At 38.4% G+C, this 26,205-nt stretch overlaps 1 protein-coding gene across 8 annotated transcripts in view; it reads left to right on the top strand.

Moving 5' to 3' along the window:
• The window catches only part of Tenm1 (teneurin transmembrane protein 1), an 889,770-nt gene that overhangs the window by 713,809 nt on the left and 149,756 nt on the right, over nt 1-26,205 (top strand). For all 8 annotated transcript variants that reach the window (XM_063280507.1, XM_063280510.1, XM_039100433.2 and 5 more), the window contains 3 exons: nt 14,882-15,001; nt 22,345-22,606; nt 25,110-25,377. In XM_063280507.1, the coding sequence (XP_063136577.1) occupies nt 14,882-15,001; nt 22,345-22,606; nt 25,110-25,377 (650 nt within the window). The remainder of the gene's footprint in view (nt 1-14,881; nt 15,002-22,344; nt 22,607-25,109; nt 25,378-26,205) is intronic.

Raw genomic sequence — 26,205 nt, 5'->3', positions numbered from 1 at the left:
CAAGTACGGGAACATGAGTGTGAGCACTGTGTGGTGACAACAATAGGGCAGGAGACATTGACACTTATCTGGAATGGATAAATTGGGTTAAAACAAATTTCTGTCTTGCAAGCTCTGTTTTTTGAAGAGACCCCCCCCCCACAGTTCATATGATGGTTTGCCGATCATTTTGTAGTGACAATTTCAACATGGCTTGCCAAATGCCAATTGTTGCAAACCTTTTTCTGGAGGCTTTTACGGAAGAGTTAAAACTGAAGGATTTTATAAGCATAAGGCTTTGAATTGTTTGTTTCTTTTCCTGCCTTTTTATGGTTCATGCTTCCTGTCTTCTTCCCCAGGAATTCATACAGCTTAATTGGCTGATTAGGTAATAGTCTTGCTTTCACAAAACTCTGGCCTTTACACAAGCAGGATCAGCAGCACTTGGGAACTTGTTAGATCTGTAAACTTTCGGGCCCCACATCAGACTTACCAAATCAGAAAATCTGCGGACATGCCCACAGAAGTCCAATCTGTCCTTCAACAAACCCTCCAGGGGATTAAGGTATACACCCTATCAAGTTTGGAAGATCACTGTAGGGGAAAAAGATTACCACAAAGACTTTAGGACTGACATCTCAGCTCAAAATTCCACCCAAAAGACCTTCCTATTGGTTATGGAATCGCAGTGATTAATGGAAACATCATGAAGTCTTTCGTACAACTACTCTGAGGTATTTAGAGTCCAAAAAGGCCCCAGTAGCAATGTTTTAACCTGAATGACACAATTTTCAACAGCAGGATTTATGTAATGATTAACCCCTGTATAAGATGTCATAAGAATGCTCGAAGTATAGCTCATTATGTACTGTATCTCTGCCCCCTTGAAGACTTGAACCAACTGACAATCAATTCAGGAATTTACAGGGCAACATTCAAACACTAGGGAGCACGGCCTCTCCCAGCCTAGACCATCTCAATGACTATTTCTTGTACAGAATGTCCAGCCTGGAGAAAAGACCTCAGTTCTCCTGTTCCTGTGGAGAGAGTTGCCTAACCTGTCCTCCTGCTGCTTCAGCCCCAGCTGGAGTGGTCCTTGATTTTGAATGTTACCCTTCAAGGATTGCTTACGCTCCTGTTAGCAACAAAAGCAAATAGCTCTCACTTCTCTGGCCCTAAACCTCATTTTCCCTGTGAAAGATTTTAATCAGAAATACAATGCAGTAAATTACATCTTCTTTCAACAATTGAGGCTTTTTGTCCTTGTTTTCCAAACCAACTTCTGTACTTGAGGTTAATGTTGTTGCCAGAGGTGTTGAGTGAATATTGGAAATTTGACAGAGAAGACAAAAGACAATAAATAAGGACAAAGGAGAACAGAGCCAAGGGTTGATTGAAGGCTAGAGATAATTTGGCTGTGCCATGAAAATAGCAAATACAAAATGAATTAGACCTTTTGCATCAGAGCTGTCTAACAAGCAGCTTGTTAGTTAAATAAAGCTCTCAGTATATTCTGTCCTGTTCTTCAAATCTAACTCCAAACACTTAGAAGATTCGACACCGAGTTAAAGGGAAGAAGCAATTCCCTTGGGGCTGCTGCTTTAGCATAGTAACAGCAGGTAGACAGCTTGGCAGCAGGCTGGATCCTCCAGAGAATAGGAAAAGAAAGAAGGTGAGGGATGACCTTTCCCACACGTGTTCCTAAAGTCACATCAGACATGCAATCTAAGTCCAACTTACCTTGTTCTAAGCAAGTGCAGTAGGAAGAGGATCTGTTGTTAAAGATTTAAGGAAGCAAGGCATCCTGTCCATGTCTCCAAATCAAAGGAAAGGCCCCAGCAAAGATGCCAAGCATGAAGTTCCAGGCTTTAAGAGTACACAGCATAAGCCTATACTGCACATGCATACACACACACACACACACACACACACACACACACACACACACAAACACACGAAAATAATTACACCAGGCTGATACTTGCTAATGATGAGCCAGCATCCATACAATCCAGACAATATCTTCTATCGTCTGAGTTAATGACTCTGAAGAGGTCTCTATGGTATTGAATGAATAAGGTTTCAGAACTAAAGAGGCATTCTTAAGGGACCAGGACTTGGGATTAAGGTAGATTCAGTTTTTGCTTTATGTCATTTTGCTTTCTTGTGGTACTGGGTATTGAATCCAGAGCCTTGACCATGCTACTTAAGTGGTCCATCATGATGTATACCTATACCCATATCTCATTTAGTATTTTTTCAGTTTGATATAAGACCTCACTGTATTACACAGACTGGGCTTAAAGTCAACGTGTAGACCAAACAGATCTTGTATTTTGTGATTTCCTAACCTCAACCGCCTGAGTAGCTAGGATTACAGGCCTGTGTCTCCTTGCCAAGCATGAAGGGAAGTTTAACATGACATGTTTAACATACCAAGGGCAGGTCAAGTGGTTCTATCTATACAACATACAATTGGAGAAATCTGGGTACTCTCTAAGATACACAATGGGGGACACCATAATGGGAATAAATAAATATATGTAATATAGCATTTAGCTTATCAAAGAGACGTCATGACCATGTGCACTTCCCTACTCAACTGGAGTCTTGAAAATCCATAAGTTCCATAGGTTACTCTGGGCCTAAAATCAATACGCAGAAGTTACATAATTGGTACAGAAATTAAATGTTGGCCTGGATAGATGACTCAGTGGTTAAGAGCACTGACTGCTCTTCCAGAGGTCCTGAGTTCAATTCCCAGCAACCACATGGTGGCTCACAACCATCTGTAATGGGATCTGATGCCCTCTTCTGGTGCGTCTGAAAACAGCTACAGGGTACTCATAAAAATAAAGTAAATCACATGCAGGGATGGCTTAATATACGGAAAACCATCAATGTGATCCATTATATAAACAAACTGAAAGAACAAAACCACATGATCATTTCATTAGACGCTGAGAAAGCATTTGACAAAATTCAACACCCCTTCATGATAAAAGTCCTGGAAAGAATAGGAATTCAAGGCCCATACCTAAACATAGTAAAAGCCATATACAGCAAACCAGTTGCTAACATTAAACTAAATGGAGAGAAACTTGAAGCAATCCCACTAAAATCAGGGACCAGACAAGGCTGCCCACTCTCTCCCTACTTACTCAATATAGTTCTTGAAGTTCTAGCCAGAGCAATCAGACAACAAAAGGAGGTCAAGGGGATACAGATCGGAAAAGAAGAAGTCAAAATATCACTATTTGCAGATGATATGATAGTATATTTAAGTGATCCCAAAAGTTCCACCAGAGAACTACTAAAGCTGATAAACAACTTCAGAAAAGTGGCTGGGTATAAAATTAACTCAAATAAATCAGTAGCCTTCCTCTACACAAAAGAGAAACAAGCCGAGAAAGAAATTAGGGAAACGACACCCTTCATAATAGACCCAAATAATATAAAGTACCTCGGTGTGACTTTAACCAAGCAAGTAAAAGATCTGTACAATAAGAACTTCAAGACTCTGAAGAAAGAACTTGAAGAAGTCCTCAGAAGATGGAAAGATCTCCCATGCTCATGGATTGGCAGGATTAATATAGTAAAAATGGCCATTTTACCAAAAGCAATCTACAGATTCAATGCAATCCCCATCAAAATACCAATCCAATTCTTCAAAGAGTTAGACAGAACAATTTGCAAATTCATCTGGAATAACAAAAAACCCAGGATAGCTAAAACTATCCTCAACAATAAAAGGACTTCAGGGGGAATAACTATCCCTGAACTCGAGCAGTATTACAGAGCAATAGTGATGAAAGCTGCATGGTATTGGTACAGAGACAGACAGATAGACGAATGGAACAGAATTGAAGACCCAGAAATGAACCTCCACACCTATGGTCACTTGATTTTTGAGAAAGGAGCCAAAACCATCCAATGGAAAAAAGATAGCATTTTCAGCAAATGGTGCTGGCTCCACTGGAGGGCAACATGTAGAAGAATGCAGATTGATCCATGCTTATCACCCTGTACAAAGCTTAAGTCCAAGTGGATCAAGGACCTCCACATCAAACCAGACACACTCAAACTAATAGAAGAAAAACTAGGGAAGCATATGGAACACATGGGCACTGGAAAAAATTTCCTGAACAAAACACCAATGGCTTATGCTCTAAGATCAAGAATCGACAAATGGGATCCATAAAACTGCAAAGCTTCTGTAAGGCAAAGGACACTGTGGTTAGGACAAAACGGCAACCAACAGATTGGGAAAAGATCTTTACCAATCCTACAACAGATAGAGGCCTTATATCCAAAATATACAAAGAACTCAAGAAGTTAGACCGCAGAAAGACAAATAACCCTATTAAAAAACGGGGTTCAGAGCTAAACAAAGAATTCACAGCTGAGGAATGCCAAATGGCTGAGAAACACCTAAAGAAATGTTCAACATCTTTAGTCATAAGGGAAATGCAAATCAAAACAACCCTGAGATTTCACCTCACACCAGTGAGAATGGCTAAGATCAAAAACTCAGGGGACAGCAGATGCTGGCGAGGATGCGGAGAAAGAGGAACACTCCTCCATTGTTGGTGGGATTGCAAACTGGTACAACCATTCTGGAAATCAGTCTGGAGGATCCTCAGAAAATTGGACATTGAACTGCCTGAGGATCCAGCTATACCTCTCTTGGGCATATACCCAAAAGATGCCCCAACATATAAAAAAGACACGTCCTCCACTATGTTCATTGCAGCCTTATTTATAATAGCCAGAAGCTGGAAAGAACCCAGATGCCCTTCAACAGAGGAATGGATACAGAAAATGTGGTACATCTACACAATGGAATATTACTCAGCTATCAAAAACAACGACTTTATGAAATTCGTAGGCAAATGGTTGGAACTGGAAAACATCATCCTGAGTGAGCTAACCCAATCACAGAAAGACATACATGGTATGCACTCATTGATAAGTGGCTATTAGCCCAAATTCTTGAATTACCCTAGATGCCTAGAACAAATGAAACTCAAGACGGATGATCAAAACGTGAATGCTTCACTCCTTCTTTAAAAGGGGAACAAGAATACCCTTGGCAGGGAAGAGAGAGGCAAAGATTAAAACAGAGACTGAAGGAACACCCATTCAGAGCCTGCCCCACATGTGGCCCATACATATACAGCCACCCAATTAGACAAGATGGATGAAGCAAAGAAGTGCAGACCGACAGGAGCCGGATGTAGATCGCTCCTGAGAGACACAGCCAGAATACAGCAAATACAGAGGCGAATACCAGCAGCATACCACTGAACTGAGAATAGAACCCCCGTTGAAGGAATCAGAGAAAGAACTGGAAGAGCTTGAAGGGGCTCGAGACCCCATATGTACAACAATGCCAAGCAACCAGAGCTTCCAGGGACTAAGCCACTAACTAAAGACTATACATGGACTGACCCTGGTCTCTGACCTCATAGGTAGCAATGAATATCCTAGTAAGAGCACCAGTGGAAGGGGAAGCCCTGGGTCCTGCTAAGACTGAAGCCCCAGTGAACTAGACTGGTGGGGGGAGGGCGGCAATGGGGGGAGGGTTGGGATGGGAACACCCATAAGGAAGGGGAGGGAGGAGGGGGATGTTTGCCCGGATACCGGGAAAGGGAATAACACTCGAAATGTATATAAGAAATACTCAAGTTAATAAAAAAAAAAAAAAAAACAACTCAGGTGACAGCAGATGCTGGCGAGGATGCGGAGAAAGAGGAACACTCCTCCATTGTTGGTGGGATTGCAGACTGGTACAACCATTCTGGAAATCAGTCTGTAGGATCCTCAGAAAACTGGACATTGAACTGCCTGAGGATCCAGCTATACCTCTCTTGGGCATATACCCAAAAGATGCCCCAACATATAAAAAAGACACATGCTCCACTATGTTCATCGCAGCCTTATTTATAATAGCCAGAAGCTGGAAAGAACCCAGATGCCCTTCAACAGAGGAATGGATACAGAAAATGTGGTACATCTACACAATGGAATATTACTCAGCTATCAAAAACAATGACTTTATGAAATTCGTAGGCAAATGGTCGGAACTGGAAAATATCATCCTGAGTGAGGTAACCCAATCACAGAAAAACACACATGGTATGCACTCATTGATAAGTGGCTATTAGCCCAAATTCTTGAATTACCCTAGATGCCTAGAACAAATGAAACTCAAGACGGATGATCAAAATGTGAATGCTTCACTCCTTTAAAAGGGGAACAAGAATACCCTTGGCAGGGAATAGAGAGGCAAAGATTAAAACAGACACAGAAGAAACACCCATTCAGAGCCTGCCCCACATGTGGCCCATGCATATACAGTCATCCAATTAGACAAGATGGATGAAGCAAAGAAGTGCAGGCTGACAGGAGCCCGATGTAGATCGCTCCTGAGAGACACAGCCAGAATACAGCAAATACAGAGGCGAATGCCAGCAGCAAACCACTGAACTGAGAACAGGACCCCCGTTGAAGGAATCAGAGTAAGAACTGGAAGAGCTTGAAGGGGCTCGAGACCCCATATGAACATCAATGCCAACCAACCAGAGCTTCCAGGGACTAAGCCACTACCTAAAGACTATACATGGACTGACCCTGGACTCTGACCTCATAGGTAGCAATGGACATCTTAGTAAGAGCACCAGTGGAAGGGGAAGCCCTGGGTACTGCTAAGACTGAACCCCCAGTGAACTAGACTATGGAGGGAGGGCGGCAATGGGGGGAGGGTTGGGAGGGGAACACCCATAAGGAAGGGGAGAGGGGAGGGGGATGTTTGCCCGGAAACCGGGAAAGGGAATAACACTTGAAATGTATATAAGAAATACTCAAGTTAAATCTTCAGGAAATGGACAATTTCCTAGACAGATACCAGGTATCGAAGTTAAATCAGGAACAGATAAACCAGTTAAACAACCCCATAACTCCTAAGGAAATAGAAGCAGTCATTAAAGGTCTCCCAACCAAAAGGAGCCCAGGTCCAGACGGGTTTAGTGCAGAATTCTATCAAACCTTCATAGAAGACCTCATACCAATATTATCCAAACTATTCCACAAAATTGAAACAGATGGAGCACTACCGAATTCCTTCTACGAAGCCACAATTACTCTTATACCTAAACCAAACACAACAAAGAAAGAGAACTTCAGACCAATTTCCCTTATGAATATCGACGCAAAAATACTCAATAAAATTCTGGCAAACCGAATTCAAGAGCACATCAAAACAATCATCCACCATGATCAAGTAGGCTTCATCCCAGGCATGCAGGGATGGTTTAATATACGGAAAACCATCAACGTGATCCATCATATAAACAAACTGAAAGAACAGAACCACATGATCATTTCATTAGATGATGAGAAAGCATTTGACAAAATTCAACACCCCTTCATGATAAAAGTCCTGGAAAGAATAGGAATTCAAGGCCCATACCTAAACATAGTAAAAGCCATATACAGCAAACCAGTTGCTAACATTAAACTAAATGGAGAGAAACTTGAAGCAATCCCACTAAAATCTGGGACTAGACAAGGCTGCCCACTCTCTCCCTACTTATTCAATATAGTTCTTGAAGTTCTAGCCAGAGCAATCAGACAACAAAAGGAGATCAAGGGGATACAGATCAGAAAAGAAGAAGTCAAAATATCACTATTTGCAGATGACATGATAGTATATTTAAGTGATCCCAAAAGTTCCACCAGAGAACTACTAAAGCTGATAAACAACTTCAACAAAGTGGCTGGGTATAAAATTAACTCAAATAAATCAGTTGCCTTCCTCTATACAAAAGAGAAACAAGCCGAGAAAGAAATTAGGGAAACGACACCCTTCATAATAGACCCAAATAATATAAAGTACCTCGGTGTGACTTTAACCAAGCAAGTAAAAGATCTGTACAATAAGAACTTCAAGACACTGAGGAAAGAAATTGAAGAAGACCTCAGAACATGGAAAGATCTCCCATGAACATGGATTGGCAGGATTAATATAGTAAAAATGGCCATTTTACCAAAAGCAATCTACAGATTCAATGCAATCCCCATCAAAATACCAATCCAATTCTTCAAAGAGTTAGACAGAACAATTTGCAAATTCATCTGGAATAACAAAAAACCCAGGATAGCTAAAGCTATCCTCAACAATAAAAGGATGTCAGGGGGAATCACTATCCCTGAACTCAAGCAGTATTACAGAGCAATAGTGATAAAAACTGCATGGTATTGGTACAGAGACAGACAGATAGACCAATGGAATAGAATTGAAGACCCAGAAATGAACGCACACACATATGGTCACTTGATTTTTGACAAAGGAGCCAAAACCAACCAATGGAAAAAGGATAGCATTTTCAGCAAATGGTGCTGGTTCAACTGGAGGGCAACATGTAGAAGAATGCAGATCGATCCATCCTTATCACCCTGTACAAAGCTTAAGTCCAAGTGGATCAAGGACCTCCACATCAAACCAGACACACTCAAACTAATAGAAGAAAAACTAGGGAAGCATATGGAACACATGGGCACTGGAAAAAATTTCCTGAACAAAACACCAATGGCTTACGCTCTAAGATCAAGAATCGACAAATGGGATCTCATAAAACTGCAAAGCTTCTGTAAGGCAAAGGACACTGTGGTTAGGACAAAACGGCAACCAACAGATTGGGAAAAGATCTTTACCAATCCTACAACAGATAGAGGCCTTATATCCAAAATATACAAAGAACTCAAGAAGTTAGACCGCAGGGAAACAAACAACCCTATTAAAAAATGGGGTTCAGAGCTAAACAAAGAATTCACAGCTGAGGAATGCCGAATGGCTGAGAAACACCTAAAGAAATGTTCAACATCTTTAGTCATAAGGGAAATGCAAATCAAAACAACCCTGAGATTTCACCTCACACCAGTGAGAATGGCTAAGATCAAAAACTCAGGTGACAGCAGATGCTGGCGAGGATGTGGAGAAAGAGGAACACTCCTCCATTGTTGGTGGGATTGCAGACTGGTAAAACCATTCTGGAAATCAGTCTGGAGGTTCCTCAGAAAATTGGACATTGAACTGCCTGAGGATCCAGCTATACCTCTCTTGGGCATATACCCAAAAGATTCCTCAACATACAAAAGAGACACGTGCTCCACTATGTTCATCGCAGCCTTATTTATAATAGCCAGAAAATGGAAAGAACCCAGATGCCCTTCAACAGAGGAATGGATTCAGAAAATGTGGTACATCTACACAATGGAATATTACTCAGCTATCAAAAACAACGAGTTTACGAAATTCGTAGGCAAATGGTTGGAACTGGAAAATATCATCCTGAGTGAGCTAACCCATTCACAGAAAGACATACATGGTATGCACTCATTGATAAGTGGCTATTAGCCCAAATGCTTGAAGTACCCTAGATCCCTAGAACAAACGAAACTCAAGATGGATGATCAAAATGTGAATGCTTCACTCCTTCTTTAAATGAGGAAAAAGAATACCCTTGGCTGGGAAGGGAGAGGCAAAGACTAAAACAGAGACTGAAGGAACACCCATTCAGAGCTTGCCCCACATGTGGCCCATACATATACAGCCACCCAATTAGACAAGATGGACGAAGCAAAGAAGTGCAGGCCTACAGGAACCGGATGTAGATCGCTCCTGAGAGACACAGCCTGAATACAGCAAATACAGAGGCGAATGCCAGCAGCAAACCACTGAACTGAGAATAGGCCCCCGTTGAAGGAATCAGAGAAAGAACTAGAAGAGCTTGAAGGGGCTCGAGACCCCAAAAGTACAACAATGTCAAGCAACCAGAGCTTCCAGGGACTAAGCCACTACCTAAAGACTATACATGGACTGACCCTGGACTCTGACCCCATAGGTAGCAATGAATATCCTAGTAAGAGCACCAGTGGAAGGGGAAGCCCTGGGTCCTGCTAAGACTGAACCCCCAGTGAACTAGACTATGGGGGGAGGGCGACAATGGGGGGAGGGTTGGGAGGGGAACACCCAGAAGGAAACGGAGGGGGGAGGGGGATGTTTGCCCGGAAACCGGGAAAGGGAATAACACTTGAAATGTATACAAGAAATACTCAAGTTAATAAAAAAAAAGAATGAAAAAAAAAAGAAATACTCAAGTTAATAAAAAAAAAGAAAAGAAAAAGGAAAATAAAAGACTATACATGGACTGACCCTGGACTCTGACCTCATAGGTAGCAATGAACATCTTAGTAAGAGCACCAGTGGAAGGGGAAGCCCTGGGTCCTGCTAAGACTGAACCCCCAGTGAACTAGATTGTTGGGTGGAGGGCGACAATGGGGGGAGGATGGGGAGGGGAACACTCATAAAGAAGGGGGGGATGGGGATGTTTGCCCGGAAACTGGGAAAGGGAATAACACTCGAAATGTATATAAGAAATACTCAAGTTAATAAAAAAACAAAAAACAAAAAGAAGACAAGCTGAGCATACCAGAAATAGCAGTGCATTAAGCATTGTTCCTACATGGTCTCTGGAATATGTTGGAGCCATGGGTGCCTCCATGTGTACTCATTGTTTGGTGCTTTAGTCCCTGGGAGCTCTGGTGGGGTCTGGTTGGTTGATATTGTTGTTCTTCCAATGGTCTAGCAAACCACTTCACCTCCTTCAGTCTTTTCTCTGACTCCTCCATTGGGATCCTCTTATTCAGTCAAATTATCAAAAGATGAAGTGCCCATAGGTGTGTGGTTTTATTTCTGGCTCTTCAATTATATTCCCATGATCATTCTTTCTGTTTCTGTACCAATGCTATGCAGTTTTTGTCACTATTTCTCTGTAGTAGAACTTGAGGTTAGGGATGGTGATTCTCCCCGCTGTTCTTTTATTGTTAAGATATCTTTTCACATTTCTGGATTTTTTGCCTTTCCAGATGAATTTGAGAATTGCTCTTTCCATGTCTTTTTTACAGCTGTGTTGGGATTTTGATGGGCATTATATTAGATAGAGATTCTTCTGGATAGAAAGTATCTTCCAGTTCACTGATTTTACACATAGATGATACTTGTTTTTCATTATTTGGTTTCTTGAATAAAATTGTGAGAGAAAAATTGAGCCACATGTATCTCACAACAATGAAGATGAGGTAGTTGGAAGAAGGAAAAGTAAACGCAAGGGGCCATTTTTGATGATAACCTAAACTGGGGTATTGATATGATCTTGATTTTAACCTTGGTTTCTTTATTTTCAAGAGATCAATAAAGAAACTTTTTGTGAAAAAAAAATAAAGTAAATCTCAAAAAAAAAATTAAGTGTCCTGAGTGGGTCAGTAAAAAGGAGATAGATAACAAGGATAACATCTAGAGTTGGAAAGCAAATTGAGCTTAGAAACTAAAGTTTACAAATGGGCAGCTGAAGAGCATAATACACTCTACTGACCATTTGGAGATGGGACACCCTAGAAGAGAGGCTGGGCTCAAGAGCTTCTTGAGTTGAAACACTGAGTGTTCCTAAGAAGATCTCCCCCCAGTTTTGTATATGCAATATCAATCAGTGTTGCTGAAAATTAGAAAGAACACTTTAATAATGTCCCAAAATTTATCTACTTTACACTGACACTGAATAAATGATATTGGTCAGTGATTAGAGGAAGTACTAACAATTCAAGGATAGAAGGAGCTTAAAAATTATTCTTGTAAAAACTAGATGGCACGCAGTGTGTAAATAATGAGAACAAATGTGGCAATATACAGAGGATCTTAGACCATTTAAAGTCTAATACATTACAAAAAGAGCTCAATACTGATAAATGTAGAATAATACATTTATGCACCTTTATCATATTCTGTAAGTTGGTGTGGATCATAAAATATGAAGAATAAAAAAGTAGGGGAGTAGAAAGATAAGTGTGCGCACATTATTTATGAAAGATGGAGATTGAAATGAATGAGAAGAAGAACAGGTAGACAATGTCGTGAATAATGATGACTTTGATGAGTAGTTATCACCCAAATCTGTGTGCTTCATAAAATATGAGGAATAGTGAGAGCAGAAGAGTCAAGAGACAGGTCTCTCCGGAATGAGATACAGAATGAAGGAGGAGAGAAATCCAGGGAAATGCACAGAATAATGATGGCTTTTATGAGTCTTTCACTCACCGCCCTGGATCCTTCATAAATATAAGCCATATAGAAAATAAAAGAGCAACAAAAAGAAGAGACAGATCTGTGTCTGTCATAAAATATGAGACAATAATGCCAGCCAGGCTTGACAAAATAAAAACAAAAATAATTGAGTCTAGTACAACTGTGGAAAGACACAATATCTAGATTAATGTAGGCAAATAAAACGAGTGAGTGTAAAATTGTTTTACCTAAAGAGAGGCAGCAAGTACAAGCTGTAGTTTGTTGTGGCAAAGCCCTCAACAAAGTTAACTGATGGAAGATTGGCAAGTTCACAAAATGACCAACACAATTTGGGGGCAGGAAGGAATATACAACCAACTTCCAAATAATTTGTCTTTGCACTGTCTCTCCTCAGGTCCCTGGCTCCAATTTGCAAATAGTTGGTAAGAGAGTTTTCAAAACTCTCTTCAACTTAACCTCTATCTAATCAATTATTTAGTGAAGATTTCTAAACTGTTACTAAGGGACTGGAGAGATCACTCACTGCTTTCATAGAGCACAAAGGTCCTATTCTCAGCACTCACATGCCAGCTCACAACTGGCTAGAACCTTGGGTACAGGGTATCCAATGCCCTCTTCTGGGTCCCATGGGCCCTGTACTCATATGTTACACTTAACTACATGTAGGGAAAACACTGATACAAACCATCTTAAAATATATTAAACAAACTGTTACTTCATAAACGAGGAGGTTTTCTTTATTTTTCTTCTTTTTACATTGGGCTTAAAACCAGAAATCTGATTTGTCTACAATCATTCAAAATCTAGAACTTAAGGATTTTGGGTGCCTTCTATACTAAAACAAGTAAGAGGTAAGGGAAAAATCAGACCTGGCCAAGGATGTATCAGTGTTCAATTTACAGGCCAATGATCTGTATAACAGAACTAGGAGTATTGGTCTGAGAGCTCAGAACATACATAAGTGATAATAGTAATAATCATATTATTTCAATTTGTGTAATACTTAATGTCTTATAATTCATATTAAGGAATGACCTTAGGGAAATCAATAAGTCCTATGAACTTCACTTAAAACCAGTTTCTCAAACTGCAATAGGATTTAGTAGCGAGGATTATTGTCAAAAACACACTCAGTTCGCTGCCTGTCTTTGGTTCATTTGGTGATGCTTGGATTGTGTAGTTTCGTTCTGTTACTATTACCCTTCAGTTATGTGCCTTGAATGACAATTATGTTGAAAACTATAGAGCCCCAGGGTAAAATTATTAGGGTTAATCAAGAAATCTATGTTGGTGCAGAAAACTTGGCCCTCATGAATTAAAGGTTTATCTTTCCAGAACATTCTGAACCCTATGTAATTTTTTTAAAAAGGGTAATATTAAAGGCTTTAGCCTATTTTTCCCTAGCTTTGTCTGTTGGAGCAGCAAAATTCATAAACTAGAGCTCAGAACTGCCAAAGCTAGCTAAGACTGAAGTCCAAAGAAAACCCTCCCCCAATCAATGATAGACCAGTGGAAAAATCCTTGCTTTGAGTCTATTCCATGGCCTTCTTTTCACATTACATACTCCTAAAATATGTTACAGTTTGTCTGACAATTTAGAGCTGAAAGCAATGGTCACTTTCCTGGACTATGCCCTTTACCAACTGTCCTGTTTAAGAACTAGAGTGAAATATCATTTTATCAATGATGAAATTTATTTGTTTAAAAGAGAAATGTCCATACAGGTTTCATTTAAATTAGAGAAGGAAAACATACTGCCATTATTGAATACTATATCTTCATTGTAGATTTCAAATTCACCCAACTAGGAGATGGGGAGCTGGCTTGGCTGATAAAACGTTTTAGATGCAAGCTGAGTTCAGATCCACAGAATCCCCATAAAGGTAGACACAATAGCACATGTCTACAATCCCAGTGCCCGTATAACAAGAGGGCAGTTGGAAATAGGAGAATCTACAGAAACTAGCAGCCCAGCTAGTCTGATGCATACGTCATCCAACAATAGGAGAGACCCTATCTCAAACAAGGTGAAGACAACAACCAGTCCCCAAGATTATACTCAGATTTCTATATGCAAGCATAACGCGCAGCATATACAAACATCCAACTGAGTTTGTTTGCTTGGTTCTCTTCTATACAAATAGTTTGGCTGTGCATATCAAGAGCTTTACTATATTCATTCTTGTATGAGTAGATGAATAGAAATTATACACAAAAGTAGATACTGCAGTTAACTGTGGTTAAAAGGCAAAAACTAAAAAGGGAATAGGTCATCAGCAGGCACTTTAGGCATACAGAGAAGGTATTGCCATATTAACTAATGTAATTCATTTTTATCTTGACAAACAAAAAGTATAAGTGAACAGATAGAACAGTCTCTCAAGGAAATAAGTTCAGCGAAACAAAAAGAAGAAACATCATGTCTTCAAATACAAGTCAGATTAAACAAGTCGTGGAATGTTGCTTTAAGGATAAATTATGTAGTAACAAAAGTACATATTCTCAATGCAGCAGATAATACTGATAGCATAATGTTAACTTTAAAATGTTAGAATTTAGAACTGTAAAGGATGCCTAATATGATCCCACTGTTGACACATGAAAAGCATACCATCCCCAAAATGGTATTAGTAATTTTTTCTAGTTGGTTTAATTATTGTTTTCTTCATTAGGCTTGAGTGTTTTCCAGAGTTTCTATGACTTGGCATTAGAGTTTGATATTATTGGGATTTTCTGATTATCTTTGCCCTTTTCTTGCAGGCGTGCCTGTGTGATTCGAGGCCAAGTAGTGGCAGTAGATGGAACCCCTCTTGTGGGAGTCAATGTCAGTTTCTTGCATCACAGTGACTATGGCTTTACCATCAGTCGGCAGGATGGAAGGTAAGCCTGTTGCTTTTGATTAATGTGGGAGGAAAGTACTGACCTTTAGCCATAGGTAAAACCAGGACTCATACAATGTGACAAGGACACTAAGTCCATTTTCCCTTTAGTTGTATCTAGAAAAGGAAATAGTGACAATTATTTCCTCTATTTTCTACCAAATTTCTACCATTACATTATCCTTCCCAAGACCTCTTAAAACACTGGACATGTGGTCATCTAATTCCATTTATAAATCTAACCTGAAAGGTCAGTGAGATGATGCCAAAAATAAATGATAAAATACAGAATAGACTGTTCTTCCTGAATGAGCATAAAAACATTTCAGATATTTGAGAAATGACCGTGTAAATAGGTTTCCTCCAAAAGTTCAAAATTTAGTCACATTAAGTAAGGGCTTTGAAAATGTGCTTTCCCTGCTATTTGAAATGTAGCTCAGGGATAGAAGTGTGGGTTGGCATGCACAGGGCCTGGGTTGGATCCCTAGCATCACAAAAATAAAGTCCCCCCCCCCCCAAGTTACCTATTTCCTTAGTGATTGCAATCGATCGACGGGCATGGCCAGCCCATGTAACTATCCTAAGTTAATACCAAGTATCCACAACCACACGATGCTTTCTCAAGTTTCTCTAAGACCTGGGAAACATGACCTCAGAGATAAGCCCTTCCAGTCTAAAAAAGGATTGCTCCTAAAAACATTTTTCTTGCTGTCATTTAGATAGACACTTGTTCAGAATCATTGAGTCAATAGACCCATGTGTCCACCTTGAAGGCAGTATTTATGACTCTCATGAACACTATAATAATAGCCTTAGGGTGCCCTAGTCTCCAGGTAGCTACCCTTAAAGTGACGTACTCATAACAAACCACTTCAGTGCTCAAAAAAGACCTGTTGGCGCAGAGCTTTATCACAGTGTGAGAGACTATCTTATTTCAAGAACCTACAATCAAACCTTATTAGTCCTACCCACTTCAGAAATGCTAATTGTTCAACTTGAGCTGTGCTAAATTTATTTTTTCAACTGCCTGTCAAAAAAACGTGTGTAAAAATTAAAGACTATAGAGAGGAGGTCTTTAACACACTTAAGACAAGAAACTGTTTTTAGAGAGTTTAGAAATTTATTTGTATGTAAATTATATTCCTAACCGGCTATCTTATTATAACAAGTTTCACAAAGATGTTAGGGAAACAATATTTCCTGTCAAATATAGCAGAATTAGAACTCTGTTGATTAAAGTAGACCTTTCTCTCAGTTGGATTAAATGACAGAATTTTAGAAGTTCACTCACCAATAACTGATACACAAAAGAACTTTCTGCCTTGCCAGTTATCTTGAACCACATATATTAAGTGAGAAAACAATTATTTCTTTGACTTCTTATGACCTATTACAGAGGTATAATGAGGCCTTCCTTTGGGTCAATGCATCAATTTATCTTCATAAAAGAACCTAAAATAATTTTACTGTCTAAAAGCTCTAGAAGTTTCTTTTTCCAGATTAGAGAAAATATTTTACAGAATAATTTTGTTGCAATTTTTGTACTTTGTATTTTAAATGCCAAGACTCTCCCCTAAGGAGCGTTCTGTAAAAAGAATCAGGTTTGTGTAAATGGGTAATACTGGCCAAGAGTACTCTCTAGCAGTGATATTCTTTGCAGGATCCATAAAGAGTATATACATTCAAAATGTATGCCCTAAATGCCACACAGACTCTCCCTCTAGCATTTCTCAGACATAAAGTGACCATGACAAGGTTTTTCTATTTTTTTTCTTTCTTTTTTTCTTTGCTTCTTTTTTTCCCCTTTATTGGATTTTTATTTACATTTTAAATGTTATTCCCTTTCCTGGTTTCCCCTCCATAAACCTGCTATCCCTCCCACCTCCCACCCCCGCTTCTAGGAGCATGCTCCCTCACCTACCCATCAACTCCCTGTCACCTCCCTGCCCTGACACTCCCCTGCACTGGAGTGCCATTTTCTGTATCCATTCCCCTGTTGAAGGACATCTGGGTTCTTGACAGCCTCCGGATATTATAAATAAGGCTGCATGAAAATAGTGGAGCTTGTGTCCTTGTAATGTGTTGGAGCATCTTTTGGGTGTATGCCCAGGAGTGGTATAGCTGGATCCTCAGGTAGTTCAATGTCCAACTATCTGACAAACTGCGAAACTGATTTCCAGAGTGGTTATACCAGCTTGCAATCCCACCAACAATGGAGGAGTGTTTTTCTTTCTCCACATCCTTGCCAGCATTTGCTGTCACCTGAGTTTTTGAACTTAGTCATTCTGACTGGTATGAAGTAGAATCTCAGGGGTGTTTTGATTTGCATTTCCCTAATGACTAAGGATGTTGAGCATTTCTTTAGGTGCTTCTCAGCCATTTGATATTCCTCAGTTAAGAATTCTTTGTTTAGCTCTGTACCCCATTTTTAACAGGGTTATTTGATTCTCTGGATTCTAACTTTTATCATGAAGGAGTGTTGAATTTTGTCAAATGCTTCTCAGCATCTAATGAGATGGTCATGTGTTTTTTTTTCCTTTGAGTTTGTTATTTATATAGTGGATTACTTTGATGGATTTCCATATATTAAACCATCCCTGCATCCCTGGGATGAAGCTTACTTGATTGTAGTGAATGATTGTAATCAAGGGTTCTTATATTCGGTTTGTGAGAATTTTATTGTGTATTTTTCCATTGATATTCATAAGGGAAATTGGTCTGAAGTTCTCTTTTTTTGTAGGGTCTTTGTGTGGCTTAGGCGTAAGTGTAATTGTGACTTCATAGAACCAAATGGGTAGTGTTGTTTCTGTTTCTATTTTGTGGAATAGTTTGAAGATTATTGGTTTTATGTCTTCTTTGAATATCTGATATAATTCTGCACCAAAACCATCTGGTCGTGGGCTTTTTTGGTTGGGAGACTTTTAATGGCTGCTTCTATTTCTTTAGGGGTTATGAGATTACTCAGATAGTTTATCTGATCTTGATTTAACTTTGTTACCTGGTATCTTTCTAGAAAACTGTCCATTTAGTCCAGATTTTTATGTTTTGTTGAGTTTTTGTTGACTTTTGTAGTAGGATCTGATGATTTTTTTTTAATTTCCTCAGTTTCTTTTCTCAGATTTCCTTTCTGATTTTGAATTGCTCCTGTCTAAAGGAAATATAGAGACTAAGTCTGGAGGACTTAGACTGAAGGAAAGTCTATGCAGAGACGGCCACACCCAGGGGTCCATCCCATAAACAGACACCAAATCCAAAAACTATTGTTGATGCCAAGAAATACTTGCTCACAGGAGCCTGATATAGCTGACCCCTGAGAGGCTATGCCAGAGTATGACAAATACAGAGGTAGATGCTTGCATCCAATCATTGGACTGAGAACAAGAACCTCAAAGGTAGAGTTAAAGGAAGGACTGAGGTAGCTGAAGGGGTTTGCAACCCAATAGGAAAAATAACAAAATCAACCAACCAGACACCCCCAGAGCTCCCAGGGACTAAACCACCACCCAAAGAGTAAACGTGGAGGAACCCATTACTCTAGCTGCATATGAAGCAGAGGATGGCCTTATTGGGCATCAATGGGAAGAGAGGCCCTTGGTCTTTTGAAAGTTGATTCCCCAGTGTAGGAAATACCTGGGTAGTGAGGTGTGTGTATAGGTAGGTGGGCGACTGCCCTTATAGAAGCAGTGGGAGGGGGATAAGATAAAGGGGTTTGTGGAGGGGAAATCAAGAAAAGGAATAACATTTGAAATGTAAATTAAAAAACATCCAAGAAGAAAAGAAAGGCAAGAAGAGTAGAATAAAACTCAAGTCTAAAGGATAATACACAAACATGTATTAGAGTTGCCTCTATGCCAAATATGTTTTCATTAACATCATCATGTTCATCTTCTCAACAACCCTATGGGGTCACCATTGTTTATACCTTCCCCTTTTGGCAGAGGACAAAGTTTACTGAGATTAACACAGATGATGGGGCCAGAGTCTAAGATTTTAAATCAAGTAATCTTGCTCTTTTCTTCTATGGTTTTCCACTTTCAATTTAGACACATAACTCAGTCAGTACAGGGTTGAAAGAAATTTTACAAGTACTTCAACTAACAGCAAGAAAAATATGTGAAATGCTGATGATATTCTTAGAAGAATCCTGGAAAACAGTAGGTATTTCAGGAACTTTCTTTTCAAGATTGAAACATGAGGAGAGTTCCCTCTAATTCACTCCAATTGATGGATATCATAAGACATCTTAGAGATTTCAATAATTTCCATCTATAAGCAGGACTGGTTCTCCATCTTATACTTGCTACCATATAGCATAAAACATATGCTTCCTGATCTCTGTAAATGGAAGGGATTTGTGAGAGGAAAAATGTCAAAGATTAAATCACGCACAGGTCACTGTGTTTGGCGTTGTAATGGTTGACATGAATTTAAGGCATAGATCCACCTCCTACTTCCATGTCAAGAAATAACCCCAGAAATATTTATTATGTATAACCAGGTGGAAAGGAGAGAAACATGGAAGTCAATGTTTCCTAAGAAGATAGAAAAACTAGAACATTTACATGTAAAGTGTAGATATTCAGAGGGCAATATCTATCCCCAATCATATATGTGTGTATGTGTATGTGTGTATGTATGTTTGTGTGTGTTTGTATACATATATCCCCATTCATATTTATATATATGTGTGTGTGTGTGTGTATCTTTGTCTTATTTACAGCAGTAATGTTTTCATTCATAGCAGTAGCTGTAGATATATATATATATATATATATATCATATAGGATTCTTTATTAATGATATATAACTACAGTTCACGAGACACACACAAACACACACACACATATATATAGATATGTATGTATATATATATATGTATATATGTATGTATGAAAGAGAGAGATTTATTTCAAGGATTTGACTTATGCATTGTAGAGCCTGCTCATCTGATATCTATATCCATATATTGAAAATTCAGGAACAATTTGTAGAGGTTATGAGCAAGATTTTCTATTTCCTCTGATAAAATTTTTTGTTCTTAATTCTATCAAATGGTTGGTGAGGACCCACTCCCACCATCTAGGAAATCTCCATTATTACTTAATGTCAACTGATTGAAGAACTTAATCCTATCTGCTAAATATCTCCACACCAATATCTAAGATTTGTTTTTGTGTTGAGTAACCAAATTGCATAACTTAGCCAAATTGAAACATAACATGAACTACCATAAGAAACTTAGAGAAGTTTCAAGAACTCAGAACTCAGTAACTCTTCATGAAGTAATCAAAAGCTGGCCTACAATATCTTCTTTGCAATGAAGAGAAATATATAGAAACTTTAGTAGGCAAATGTATCTAAGTTGAGAACAAAGTTACCATGTGCTGATTCCCAACTATATACTTGCCCTTCTTTATAGAAGTAGCTGTAAATATATCATATTGGATCCCTAATTAATAATATCTAACTATAGTTCATAGAGATTTACACATGAGATTCAAACTCAAGTGAATCAACACACTCTTCCCAAAAAAAAGATGACTGCCCTGTCTTCTTAACCTTTATAGAAAGGGAATAATACCTAGAAATTAGTTATTATTTGGATAATTTATTTTCCTTTTGTGTCTTTATGTCGGTTGTTATTGTTTGTTTTTCTAATAAATAAGCACTCATGAATTACAAAGTTAAGGCTTTCTGTTTGTACAATGCAAGCACATTTGACCAAGGCCATGAAGTAAAATCTATGTTAAAGTTGATGTAAAGGAAAGATTGTTTGACAAACAGTATTGGACATTTCCCTGACACTGTCTTCAATGACTCCTATTATCATGAATTCAGCCTCTCGTTCTAAAGCATAAGCTGTTTGGTTTTACTTTTTAATTCAAACCAATATTATTTCCTAACTCAGTTATTAAAATGCTCCTTTTGAAATACATCTTAGTATTACTGCTACTTCACTAAAAAGGCACAAATAAATATATGGTGCTAACCATCCTTTGTTACTATCCATTATCTTTCCCTGGAAAATTTTTTTCAACAAGAGATGAATGGTAATACTTGATTGAGCCTAATAAATGTCACATAAAGTGAGTGGTAAGATATCCATAATTAAGTCAATTTCCCTATCAGGCTTTCAGGCATCAAAGAAGAGCTTGACGGAAAGACCTTTTCTAATGCAGGGAAATGCTTATATTGTTCTCATATGAACTTGCATTGTTTTGATAATGAAGGAGCATCATATTGTCGTTTATGCATTTTTAAGGTGCAATGATAATGATTTATTATTTTGTTACTTTTTATTAAATTTCATCTTGTTGGGTGCTTTTCAAGTGCATTACCTCAAAGACATCGTTTTACTTTAAAAAGAAGTGAGGTGGAGCCATCAGTGCAGAATGAAATGAAGCTGAGGCTTTTATGCTCCCATACAATAGTCTTGTCAGAGACCACTTCTATAGAGGGACATAGTTGGCTTACAAAAGAGATGGTCTTCTTTTGTCAGAGACACTAGAGAGCTGGAGGCAGACATAAGAATGGTGAGTTACTGATTTTCTTACAATAGGAAGCCAAAGTCAGAAATCCTAAATATGGAATTCAGACATAATTGGGAGCTGAAGATGGTGGGTAGATGCAGGTTTATGCATGGTTTAGTTCAATCAAATTTCTCTGAAGGCTTTTCCTGTCCTGGTATTTTTCTCTCAAAGTTATCTCAGAGACACTGACTGATTTCTGATACTTTATTTGTGGCCCTGAACAAGACATTTAACCTTTGGCTCTTTCCATATAAATAGAGACATATAGATATAGATCAATAGATAGATTGATAGATATAGATAGGTGGATAGATAGGTAGGTAGGTAGGTAGGTAGAAAATATATGTAAATATACATACCATATATCTACTTATAGAATTTTTCAGAATGAAAATGCATATTTAAAATACTACAAAATATTAACTACTCAAACAAGGAAAGCAATAATGCCAAATTTGATTTTACAAAAATATGCATGCACTAATTTTGTTTAAGACAATGTTAGAACTGATGTCTATTCTGATGAACATCAAACACTGGTACAAAATTCCATATCAAAAGTCTACTGAATGATAAAAAAGAAATCATCCATGAAATGAATACCAAGTGAGTGGAGGTTTTTAAAACAGAAAACAAAAGTGGATACAATTTCCCAAAATTAAGAAAGAATAGTATAATTAACCTATATTTATTTTAAATAGTAAACTTTATTTTAACTGCTCATATCATTCAGGGTGCTTCTCTTCTCCCCTTGCCCCTTCATCCATCTTCTCTTCTTCATCCTTCTCTTCTTCCTGTTTTTTTTCCCTTTTAGCTTTGACCTCGTAGCCATTGGTGGTATCTCTGTAGTCTTAATCTTTGAACGATCACCTTTCCTGTCTGAAAAGAGAACGCTCTGGTTGCCCTGGAATCAGTTTATTGTGGTGGAGAAAGTGATCATGCAGAGAATTGTAGCAGACCCACCATCCTGTGATATTTCCAACTTCATCAGCCCAAATCCTATTGTACTTCCTTCACCACTCACCTCATTTGGAGGATCCTGTCCAGAAAGGGGAACTATTGTCCCTGAGCTGCAGGTGAGTATATTGGGCTTCGCGTTTGTGAAGTTATAGTCATTAAGAAGTTTGACAGTGTGTCTTGGTTAATTTTTTTTCTATCATTCCTGTTGCCTTTATATTATGAGTCCCTTTGTTTTCCAGAAGAAACATTTTGAATGACTAAGATATACGGGCATTATTTGTGGCCAGGAAATAGCAAGGTAAACTAGCTCTCAAGAGAAATGTTCAACTTTCACCAAATTAACATGGTGCCCTAAAAAATTATGGTGAGCTGGCTTAATGGAGATAACAGCATAATCAATGAGCTTGGACTATTTCTGTTCTGAAATTGAAGCTGCTTAAGATCTATTTTTCTGCTATCGTGTAGGTTGTATTTACTGTCATTGTTCTTAGAAGTCATGAAAGTTCTTTTTGTTTAGCTGTATCTAATAAGCTAGTTTTCAAGACTGGAAAAGGGATGCCTTACACAATGATGTTTTTCAGTATTTGAGCTTTCATAGTTAAGATCTTAATAGTTTAGCATTCCTGAGAATTATTCTTTACTGAACATTCATTTTTAAACCACTCTGACAGCCATAATACGAACCATTCATAGACAACATTATAGAAATGTTTTAATGATATTTAAAAGTAAATGCCACATAAATGGCTTACAGATCTAAAAATCAACAAGCATATACTCAAAGAGCTTAATGAATATTCAAAGACTGAATTGACTTTACTGCTATCACAACAGCCCCCAAAGCTCTCTGTACTCCCGCTGAGGAACAATTCACATCAAAATAACCCTCTCTGGAAAAAGCCATGCAGATTGTCAGTGGTCTTGGCTATTCCAACACTTTTCCTTAGGAAATAAAGAAAATGATGAAAAATTATATATATATATATATACATATATGTATATATATATATTCTTCCACAGATGTCATTAGCAAGTATAAGGCTTTGTTTAACACACAAGTTTTCAAACTTAGAAATATTTCTTTATAGAAATGAAATACTAAGGTAACAAATGTGTTATCATTGACTACAGTTAGGATCTGAAAAAGTAGCCAGTGGACAAATTTTAATATAAAACATATAGTGTAGGGGAGAAAATACTGGACAAAGAAGGTAGATGAGGGGCTGGAGTGACTCTGCAGTTAAGTACACTTGCTATTCTTCCTGAGCTTTCAAATTTGGTTCCCAGCACCCACATTTTGTAGCTTACAACTGCATATAACTCCAGCTTCATAGGATCAGATACCCTGTTCTGGCCTCCATGGGCACCTACACTCATACACAGACATGCGCAGACACATATCGTTAGAAATAAAACAATGTTTAAAGGCTATGCAAAAATCATTAGATCCTTGGAAGTAGCAAAACTACCCCAAATCTGGGAAGAAACTGTGATGCTTTGCATTTAAATATCAGCTCTTTGGACCACTTTGCATGCAAGTATGAAGAAGCTGAAGGAGAAAGGAGTAGTAATAAAACAGGACATGAAAATATTTTCACACTTCATGTCATGTTAAATATTCTGAATAAAATGGCCTCTTCAGCTATTTTACTCGGAAAAATAAAAATCCTGGAATACAAGATCAGTTTTAGTTACCAGTTTTTGACATTTAGCTCCATCTGTAGTAGTAAACAAATAAGTAATACCAATTAATTAACAAAGCCAAATGGCATTTTAACTCTGAAACCAATGTTTACTACAAGATTTACAGAGGAATTAGTGGGAATTATTTTCATTTTGGTCATTGGAGCCAAAATTGGAGAAAGTTATACCCAGACATTTCTACCTCCAGTCATAAAGAAAAATGTGAGAAAATTGTGATTAAAGTGTTGACCTCCAGATCATTCTAAGTTCCAAAGTAAACAAACTTGCTGACTTCAGTAAAGATTAATTCCAGAATCTTGTCATTAAATATCACTTTCTGCTTTCTGCTTGAAAATATCAATACCTGCTTACTGCAGTCCTTCCTCTTAGAAAGCCCAGCGTGAATAAGCAAAGGAATTGAGCTGTGTAACATAGCTCCGAGGAAGAGTATCTGTATGTATTTATAAGGAAGAAGACCCCTTAACAGAGCCTAAAGCGCTACATTGCCTGACATTCAGCACTGTTACCTTTCCCAGGTCTTGCTAAGCAATTTTTAGAATGCTGTTGAAAGAATAAAATTGTTCTTTACAATCATTCATGGCACCAGAGGATGAGAGCAATCTGTAGTGTTGGCTATATTTCTTGTTCTCATTCAGATCTTAATAGAACATTCAAAACTTTTGGTTGCCCAGACTCAAAACTCTGGGAACACGGGGCTTGACATCAGTAGATCCCAGTATTCACTATCTTTGATCTGTTTTCTCAAACAACAAAGTATGTGTTAGCTTCCTCCACCTGTGAGCACTGGAGGGCTAATTTGTATTGTTGTGTTTGTGTGTGTGTGTGTGTGTGTGTGTGTGTGTGTGTGTGTCTGTGTGTGTGTGTCTGTGTGTGTCTGTGTGTGTGTCATGTGTTTTGTATGTGTTTCAATCGTAGGTTGTACAGGAGGAAATCCCCATTCCATCCAGCTTCGTGAGGCTGAGTTACCTGAGCAGTAGAACACCTGGGTATAAAACTTTGCTGAGGATCCTTTTGACACACTCAACAATTCCTGTGGGCATGATTAAAGTACACCTCACAGTAGCTGTGGAAGGCAGACTCACACAGAAGTGGTTTCCTGCTGCAATTAATCTCGTCTATACATTTGCTTGGAACAAGACCGACATCTATGGACAGAAGGTTTGGGGCCTTGCAGAAGCTTTGGGTATGTTGAAGTATTTCTATCTATTTCTATTTAAATAGTACTATTATGCTTACAAAACAGAAAATACTAGATGTGTATCAATTTGAACTTGTAATATTTATTGATTTTTCTTCCAGTTAAGGAATATCAGGTTTTCTTTTTAAAGTAAACACATACTTTGGACCTGGTTAAAATTCTACTTTGATATATTTTTGCTTAAATATATTTTAGTTTTATGACAGTAGAATACCAATGGAATCAAATAATACCTAACTTGTAACTGTCTCCATAGCTGAGTGTTGCTTTCTTTTATTTCTTTTTTATATAATTTTATTTTTCTTGGATATTTTATGTATTTACATTTCAAATGTTATCCCCTTTCCCCTGTCCGATACTTCCTCCCTCCTCCCCTGATTCTATGAGGATGCTCCAGTTCCACCCACCAAATCCAACCTCAACACCCTAGCAATACCCTATATTGGGGAAACAAGCATTCACAGGACCAAGGGATTTTCCTCCCATTGATGGCTGGACAATGACATCCTCTGCTACATATGTGGCTGGAGTCATGTGTCCCTCCATGGGTACTCATTGCTTGGTGGTTTAGTCTCTAGAAGCCCTGGTGGGATTTGATTGGTTGATCTTGTTGGTCTTCCTATGGTGTTGCAGTCACCTTCAGTTCCTTCAGTTCTTTCTCTGATTCTTCCATTGGGGTCCCCTTGTTCAATGGTTAGCTATATCAATAGGTCATTTATATCAGTAGGGCACTGACAGGGCCTCTCAGGAGACACCTATATCTGGTTCCTATCAGCACACACTTCTTGGCATCAGCAATAGTGACAGGGTTTG

The sequence above is a fragment of the Rattus norvegicus genome, chromosome X (genome assembly GCF_036323735.1).
Source record: "Rattus norvegicus strain BN/NHsdMcwi chromosome X, GRCr8, whole genome shotgun sequence".
Lineage (NCBI taxonomy): Eukaryota > Metazoa > Chordata > Mammalia > Rodentia > Muridae > Rattus > Rattus norvegicus.
This window is presented reverse-complemented; position numbering and strand designations above follow the sequence as displayed.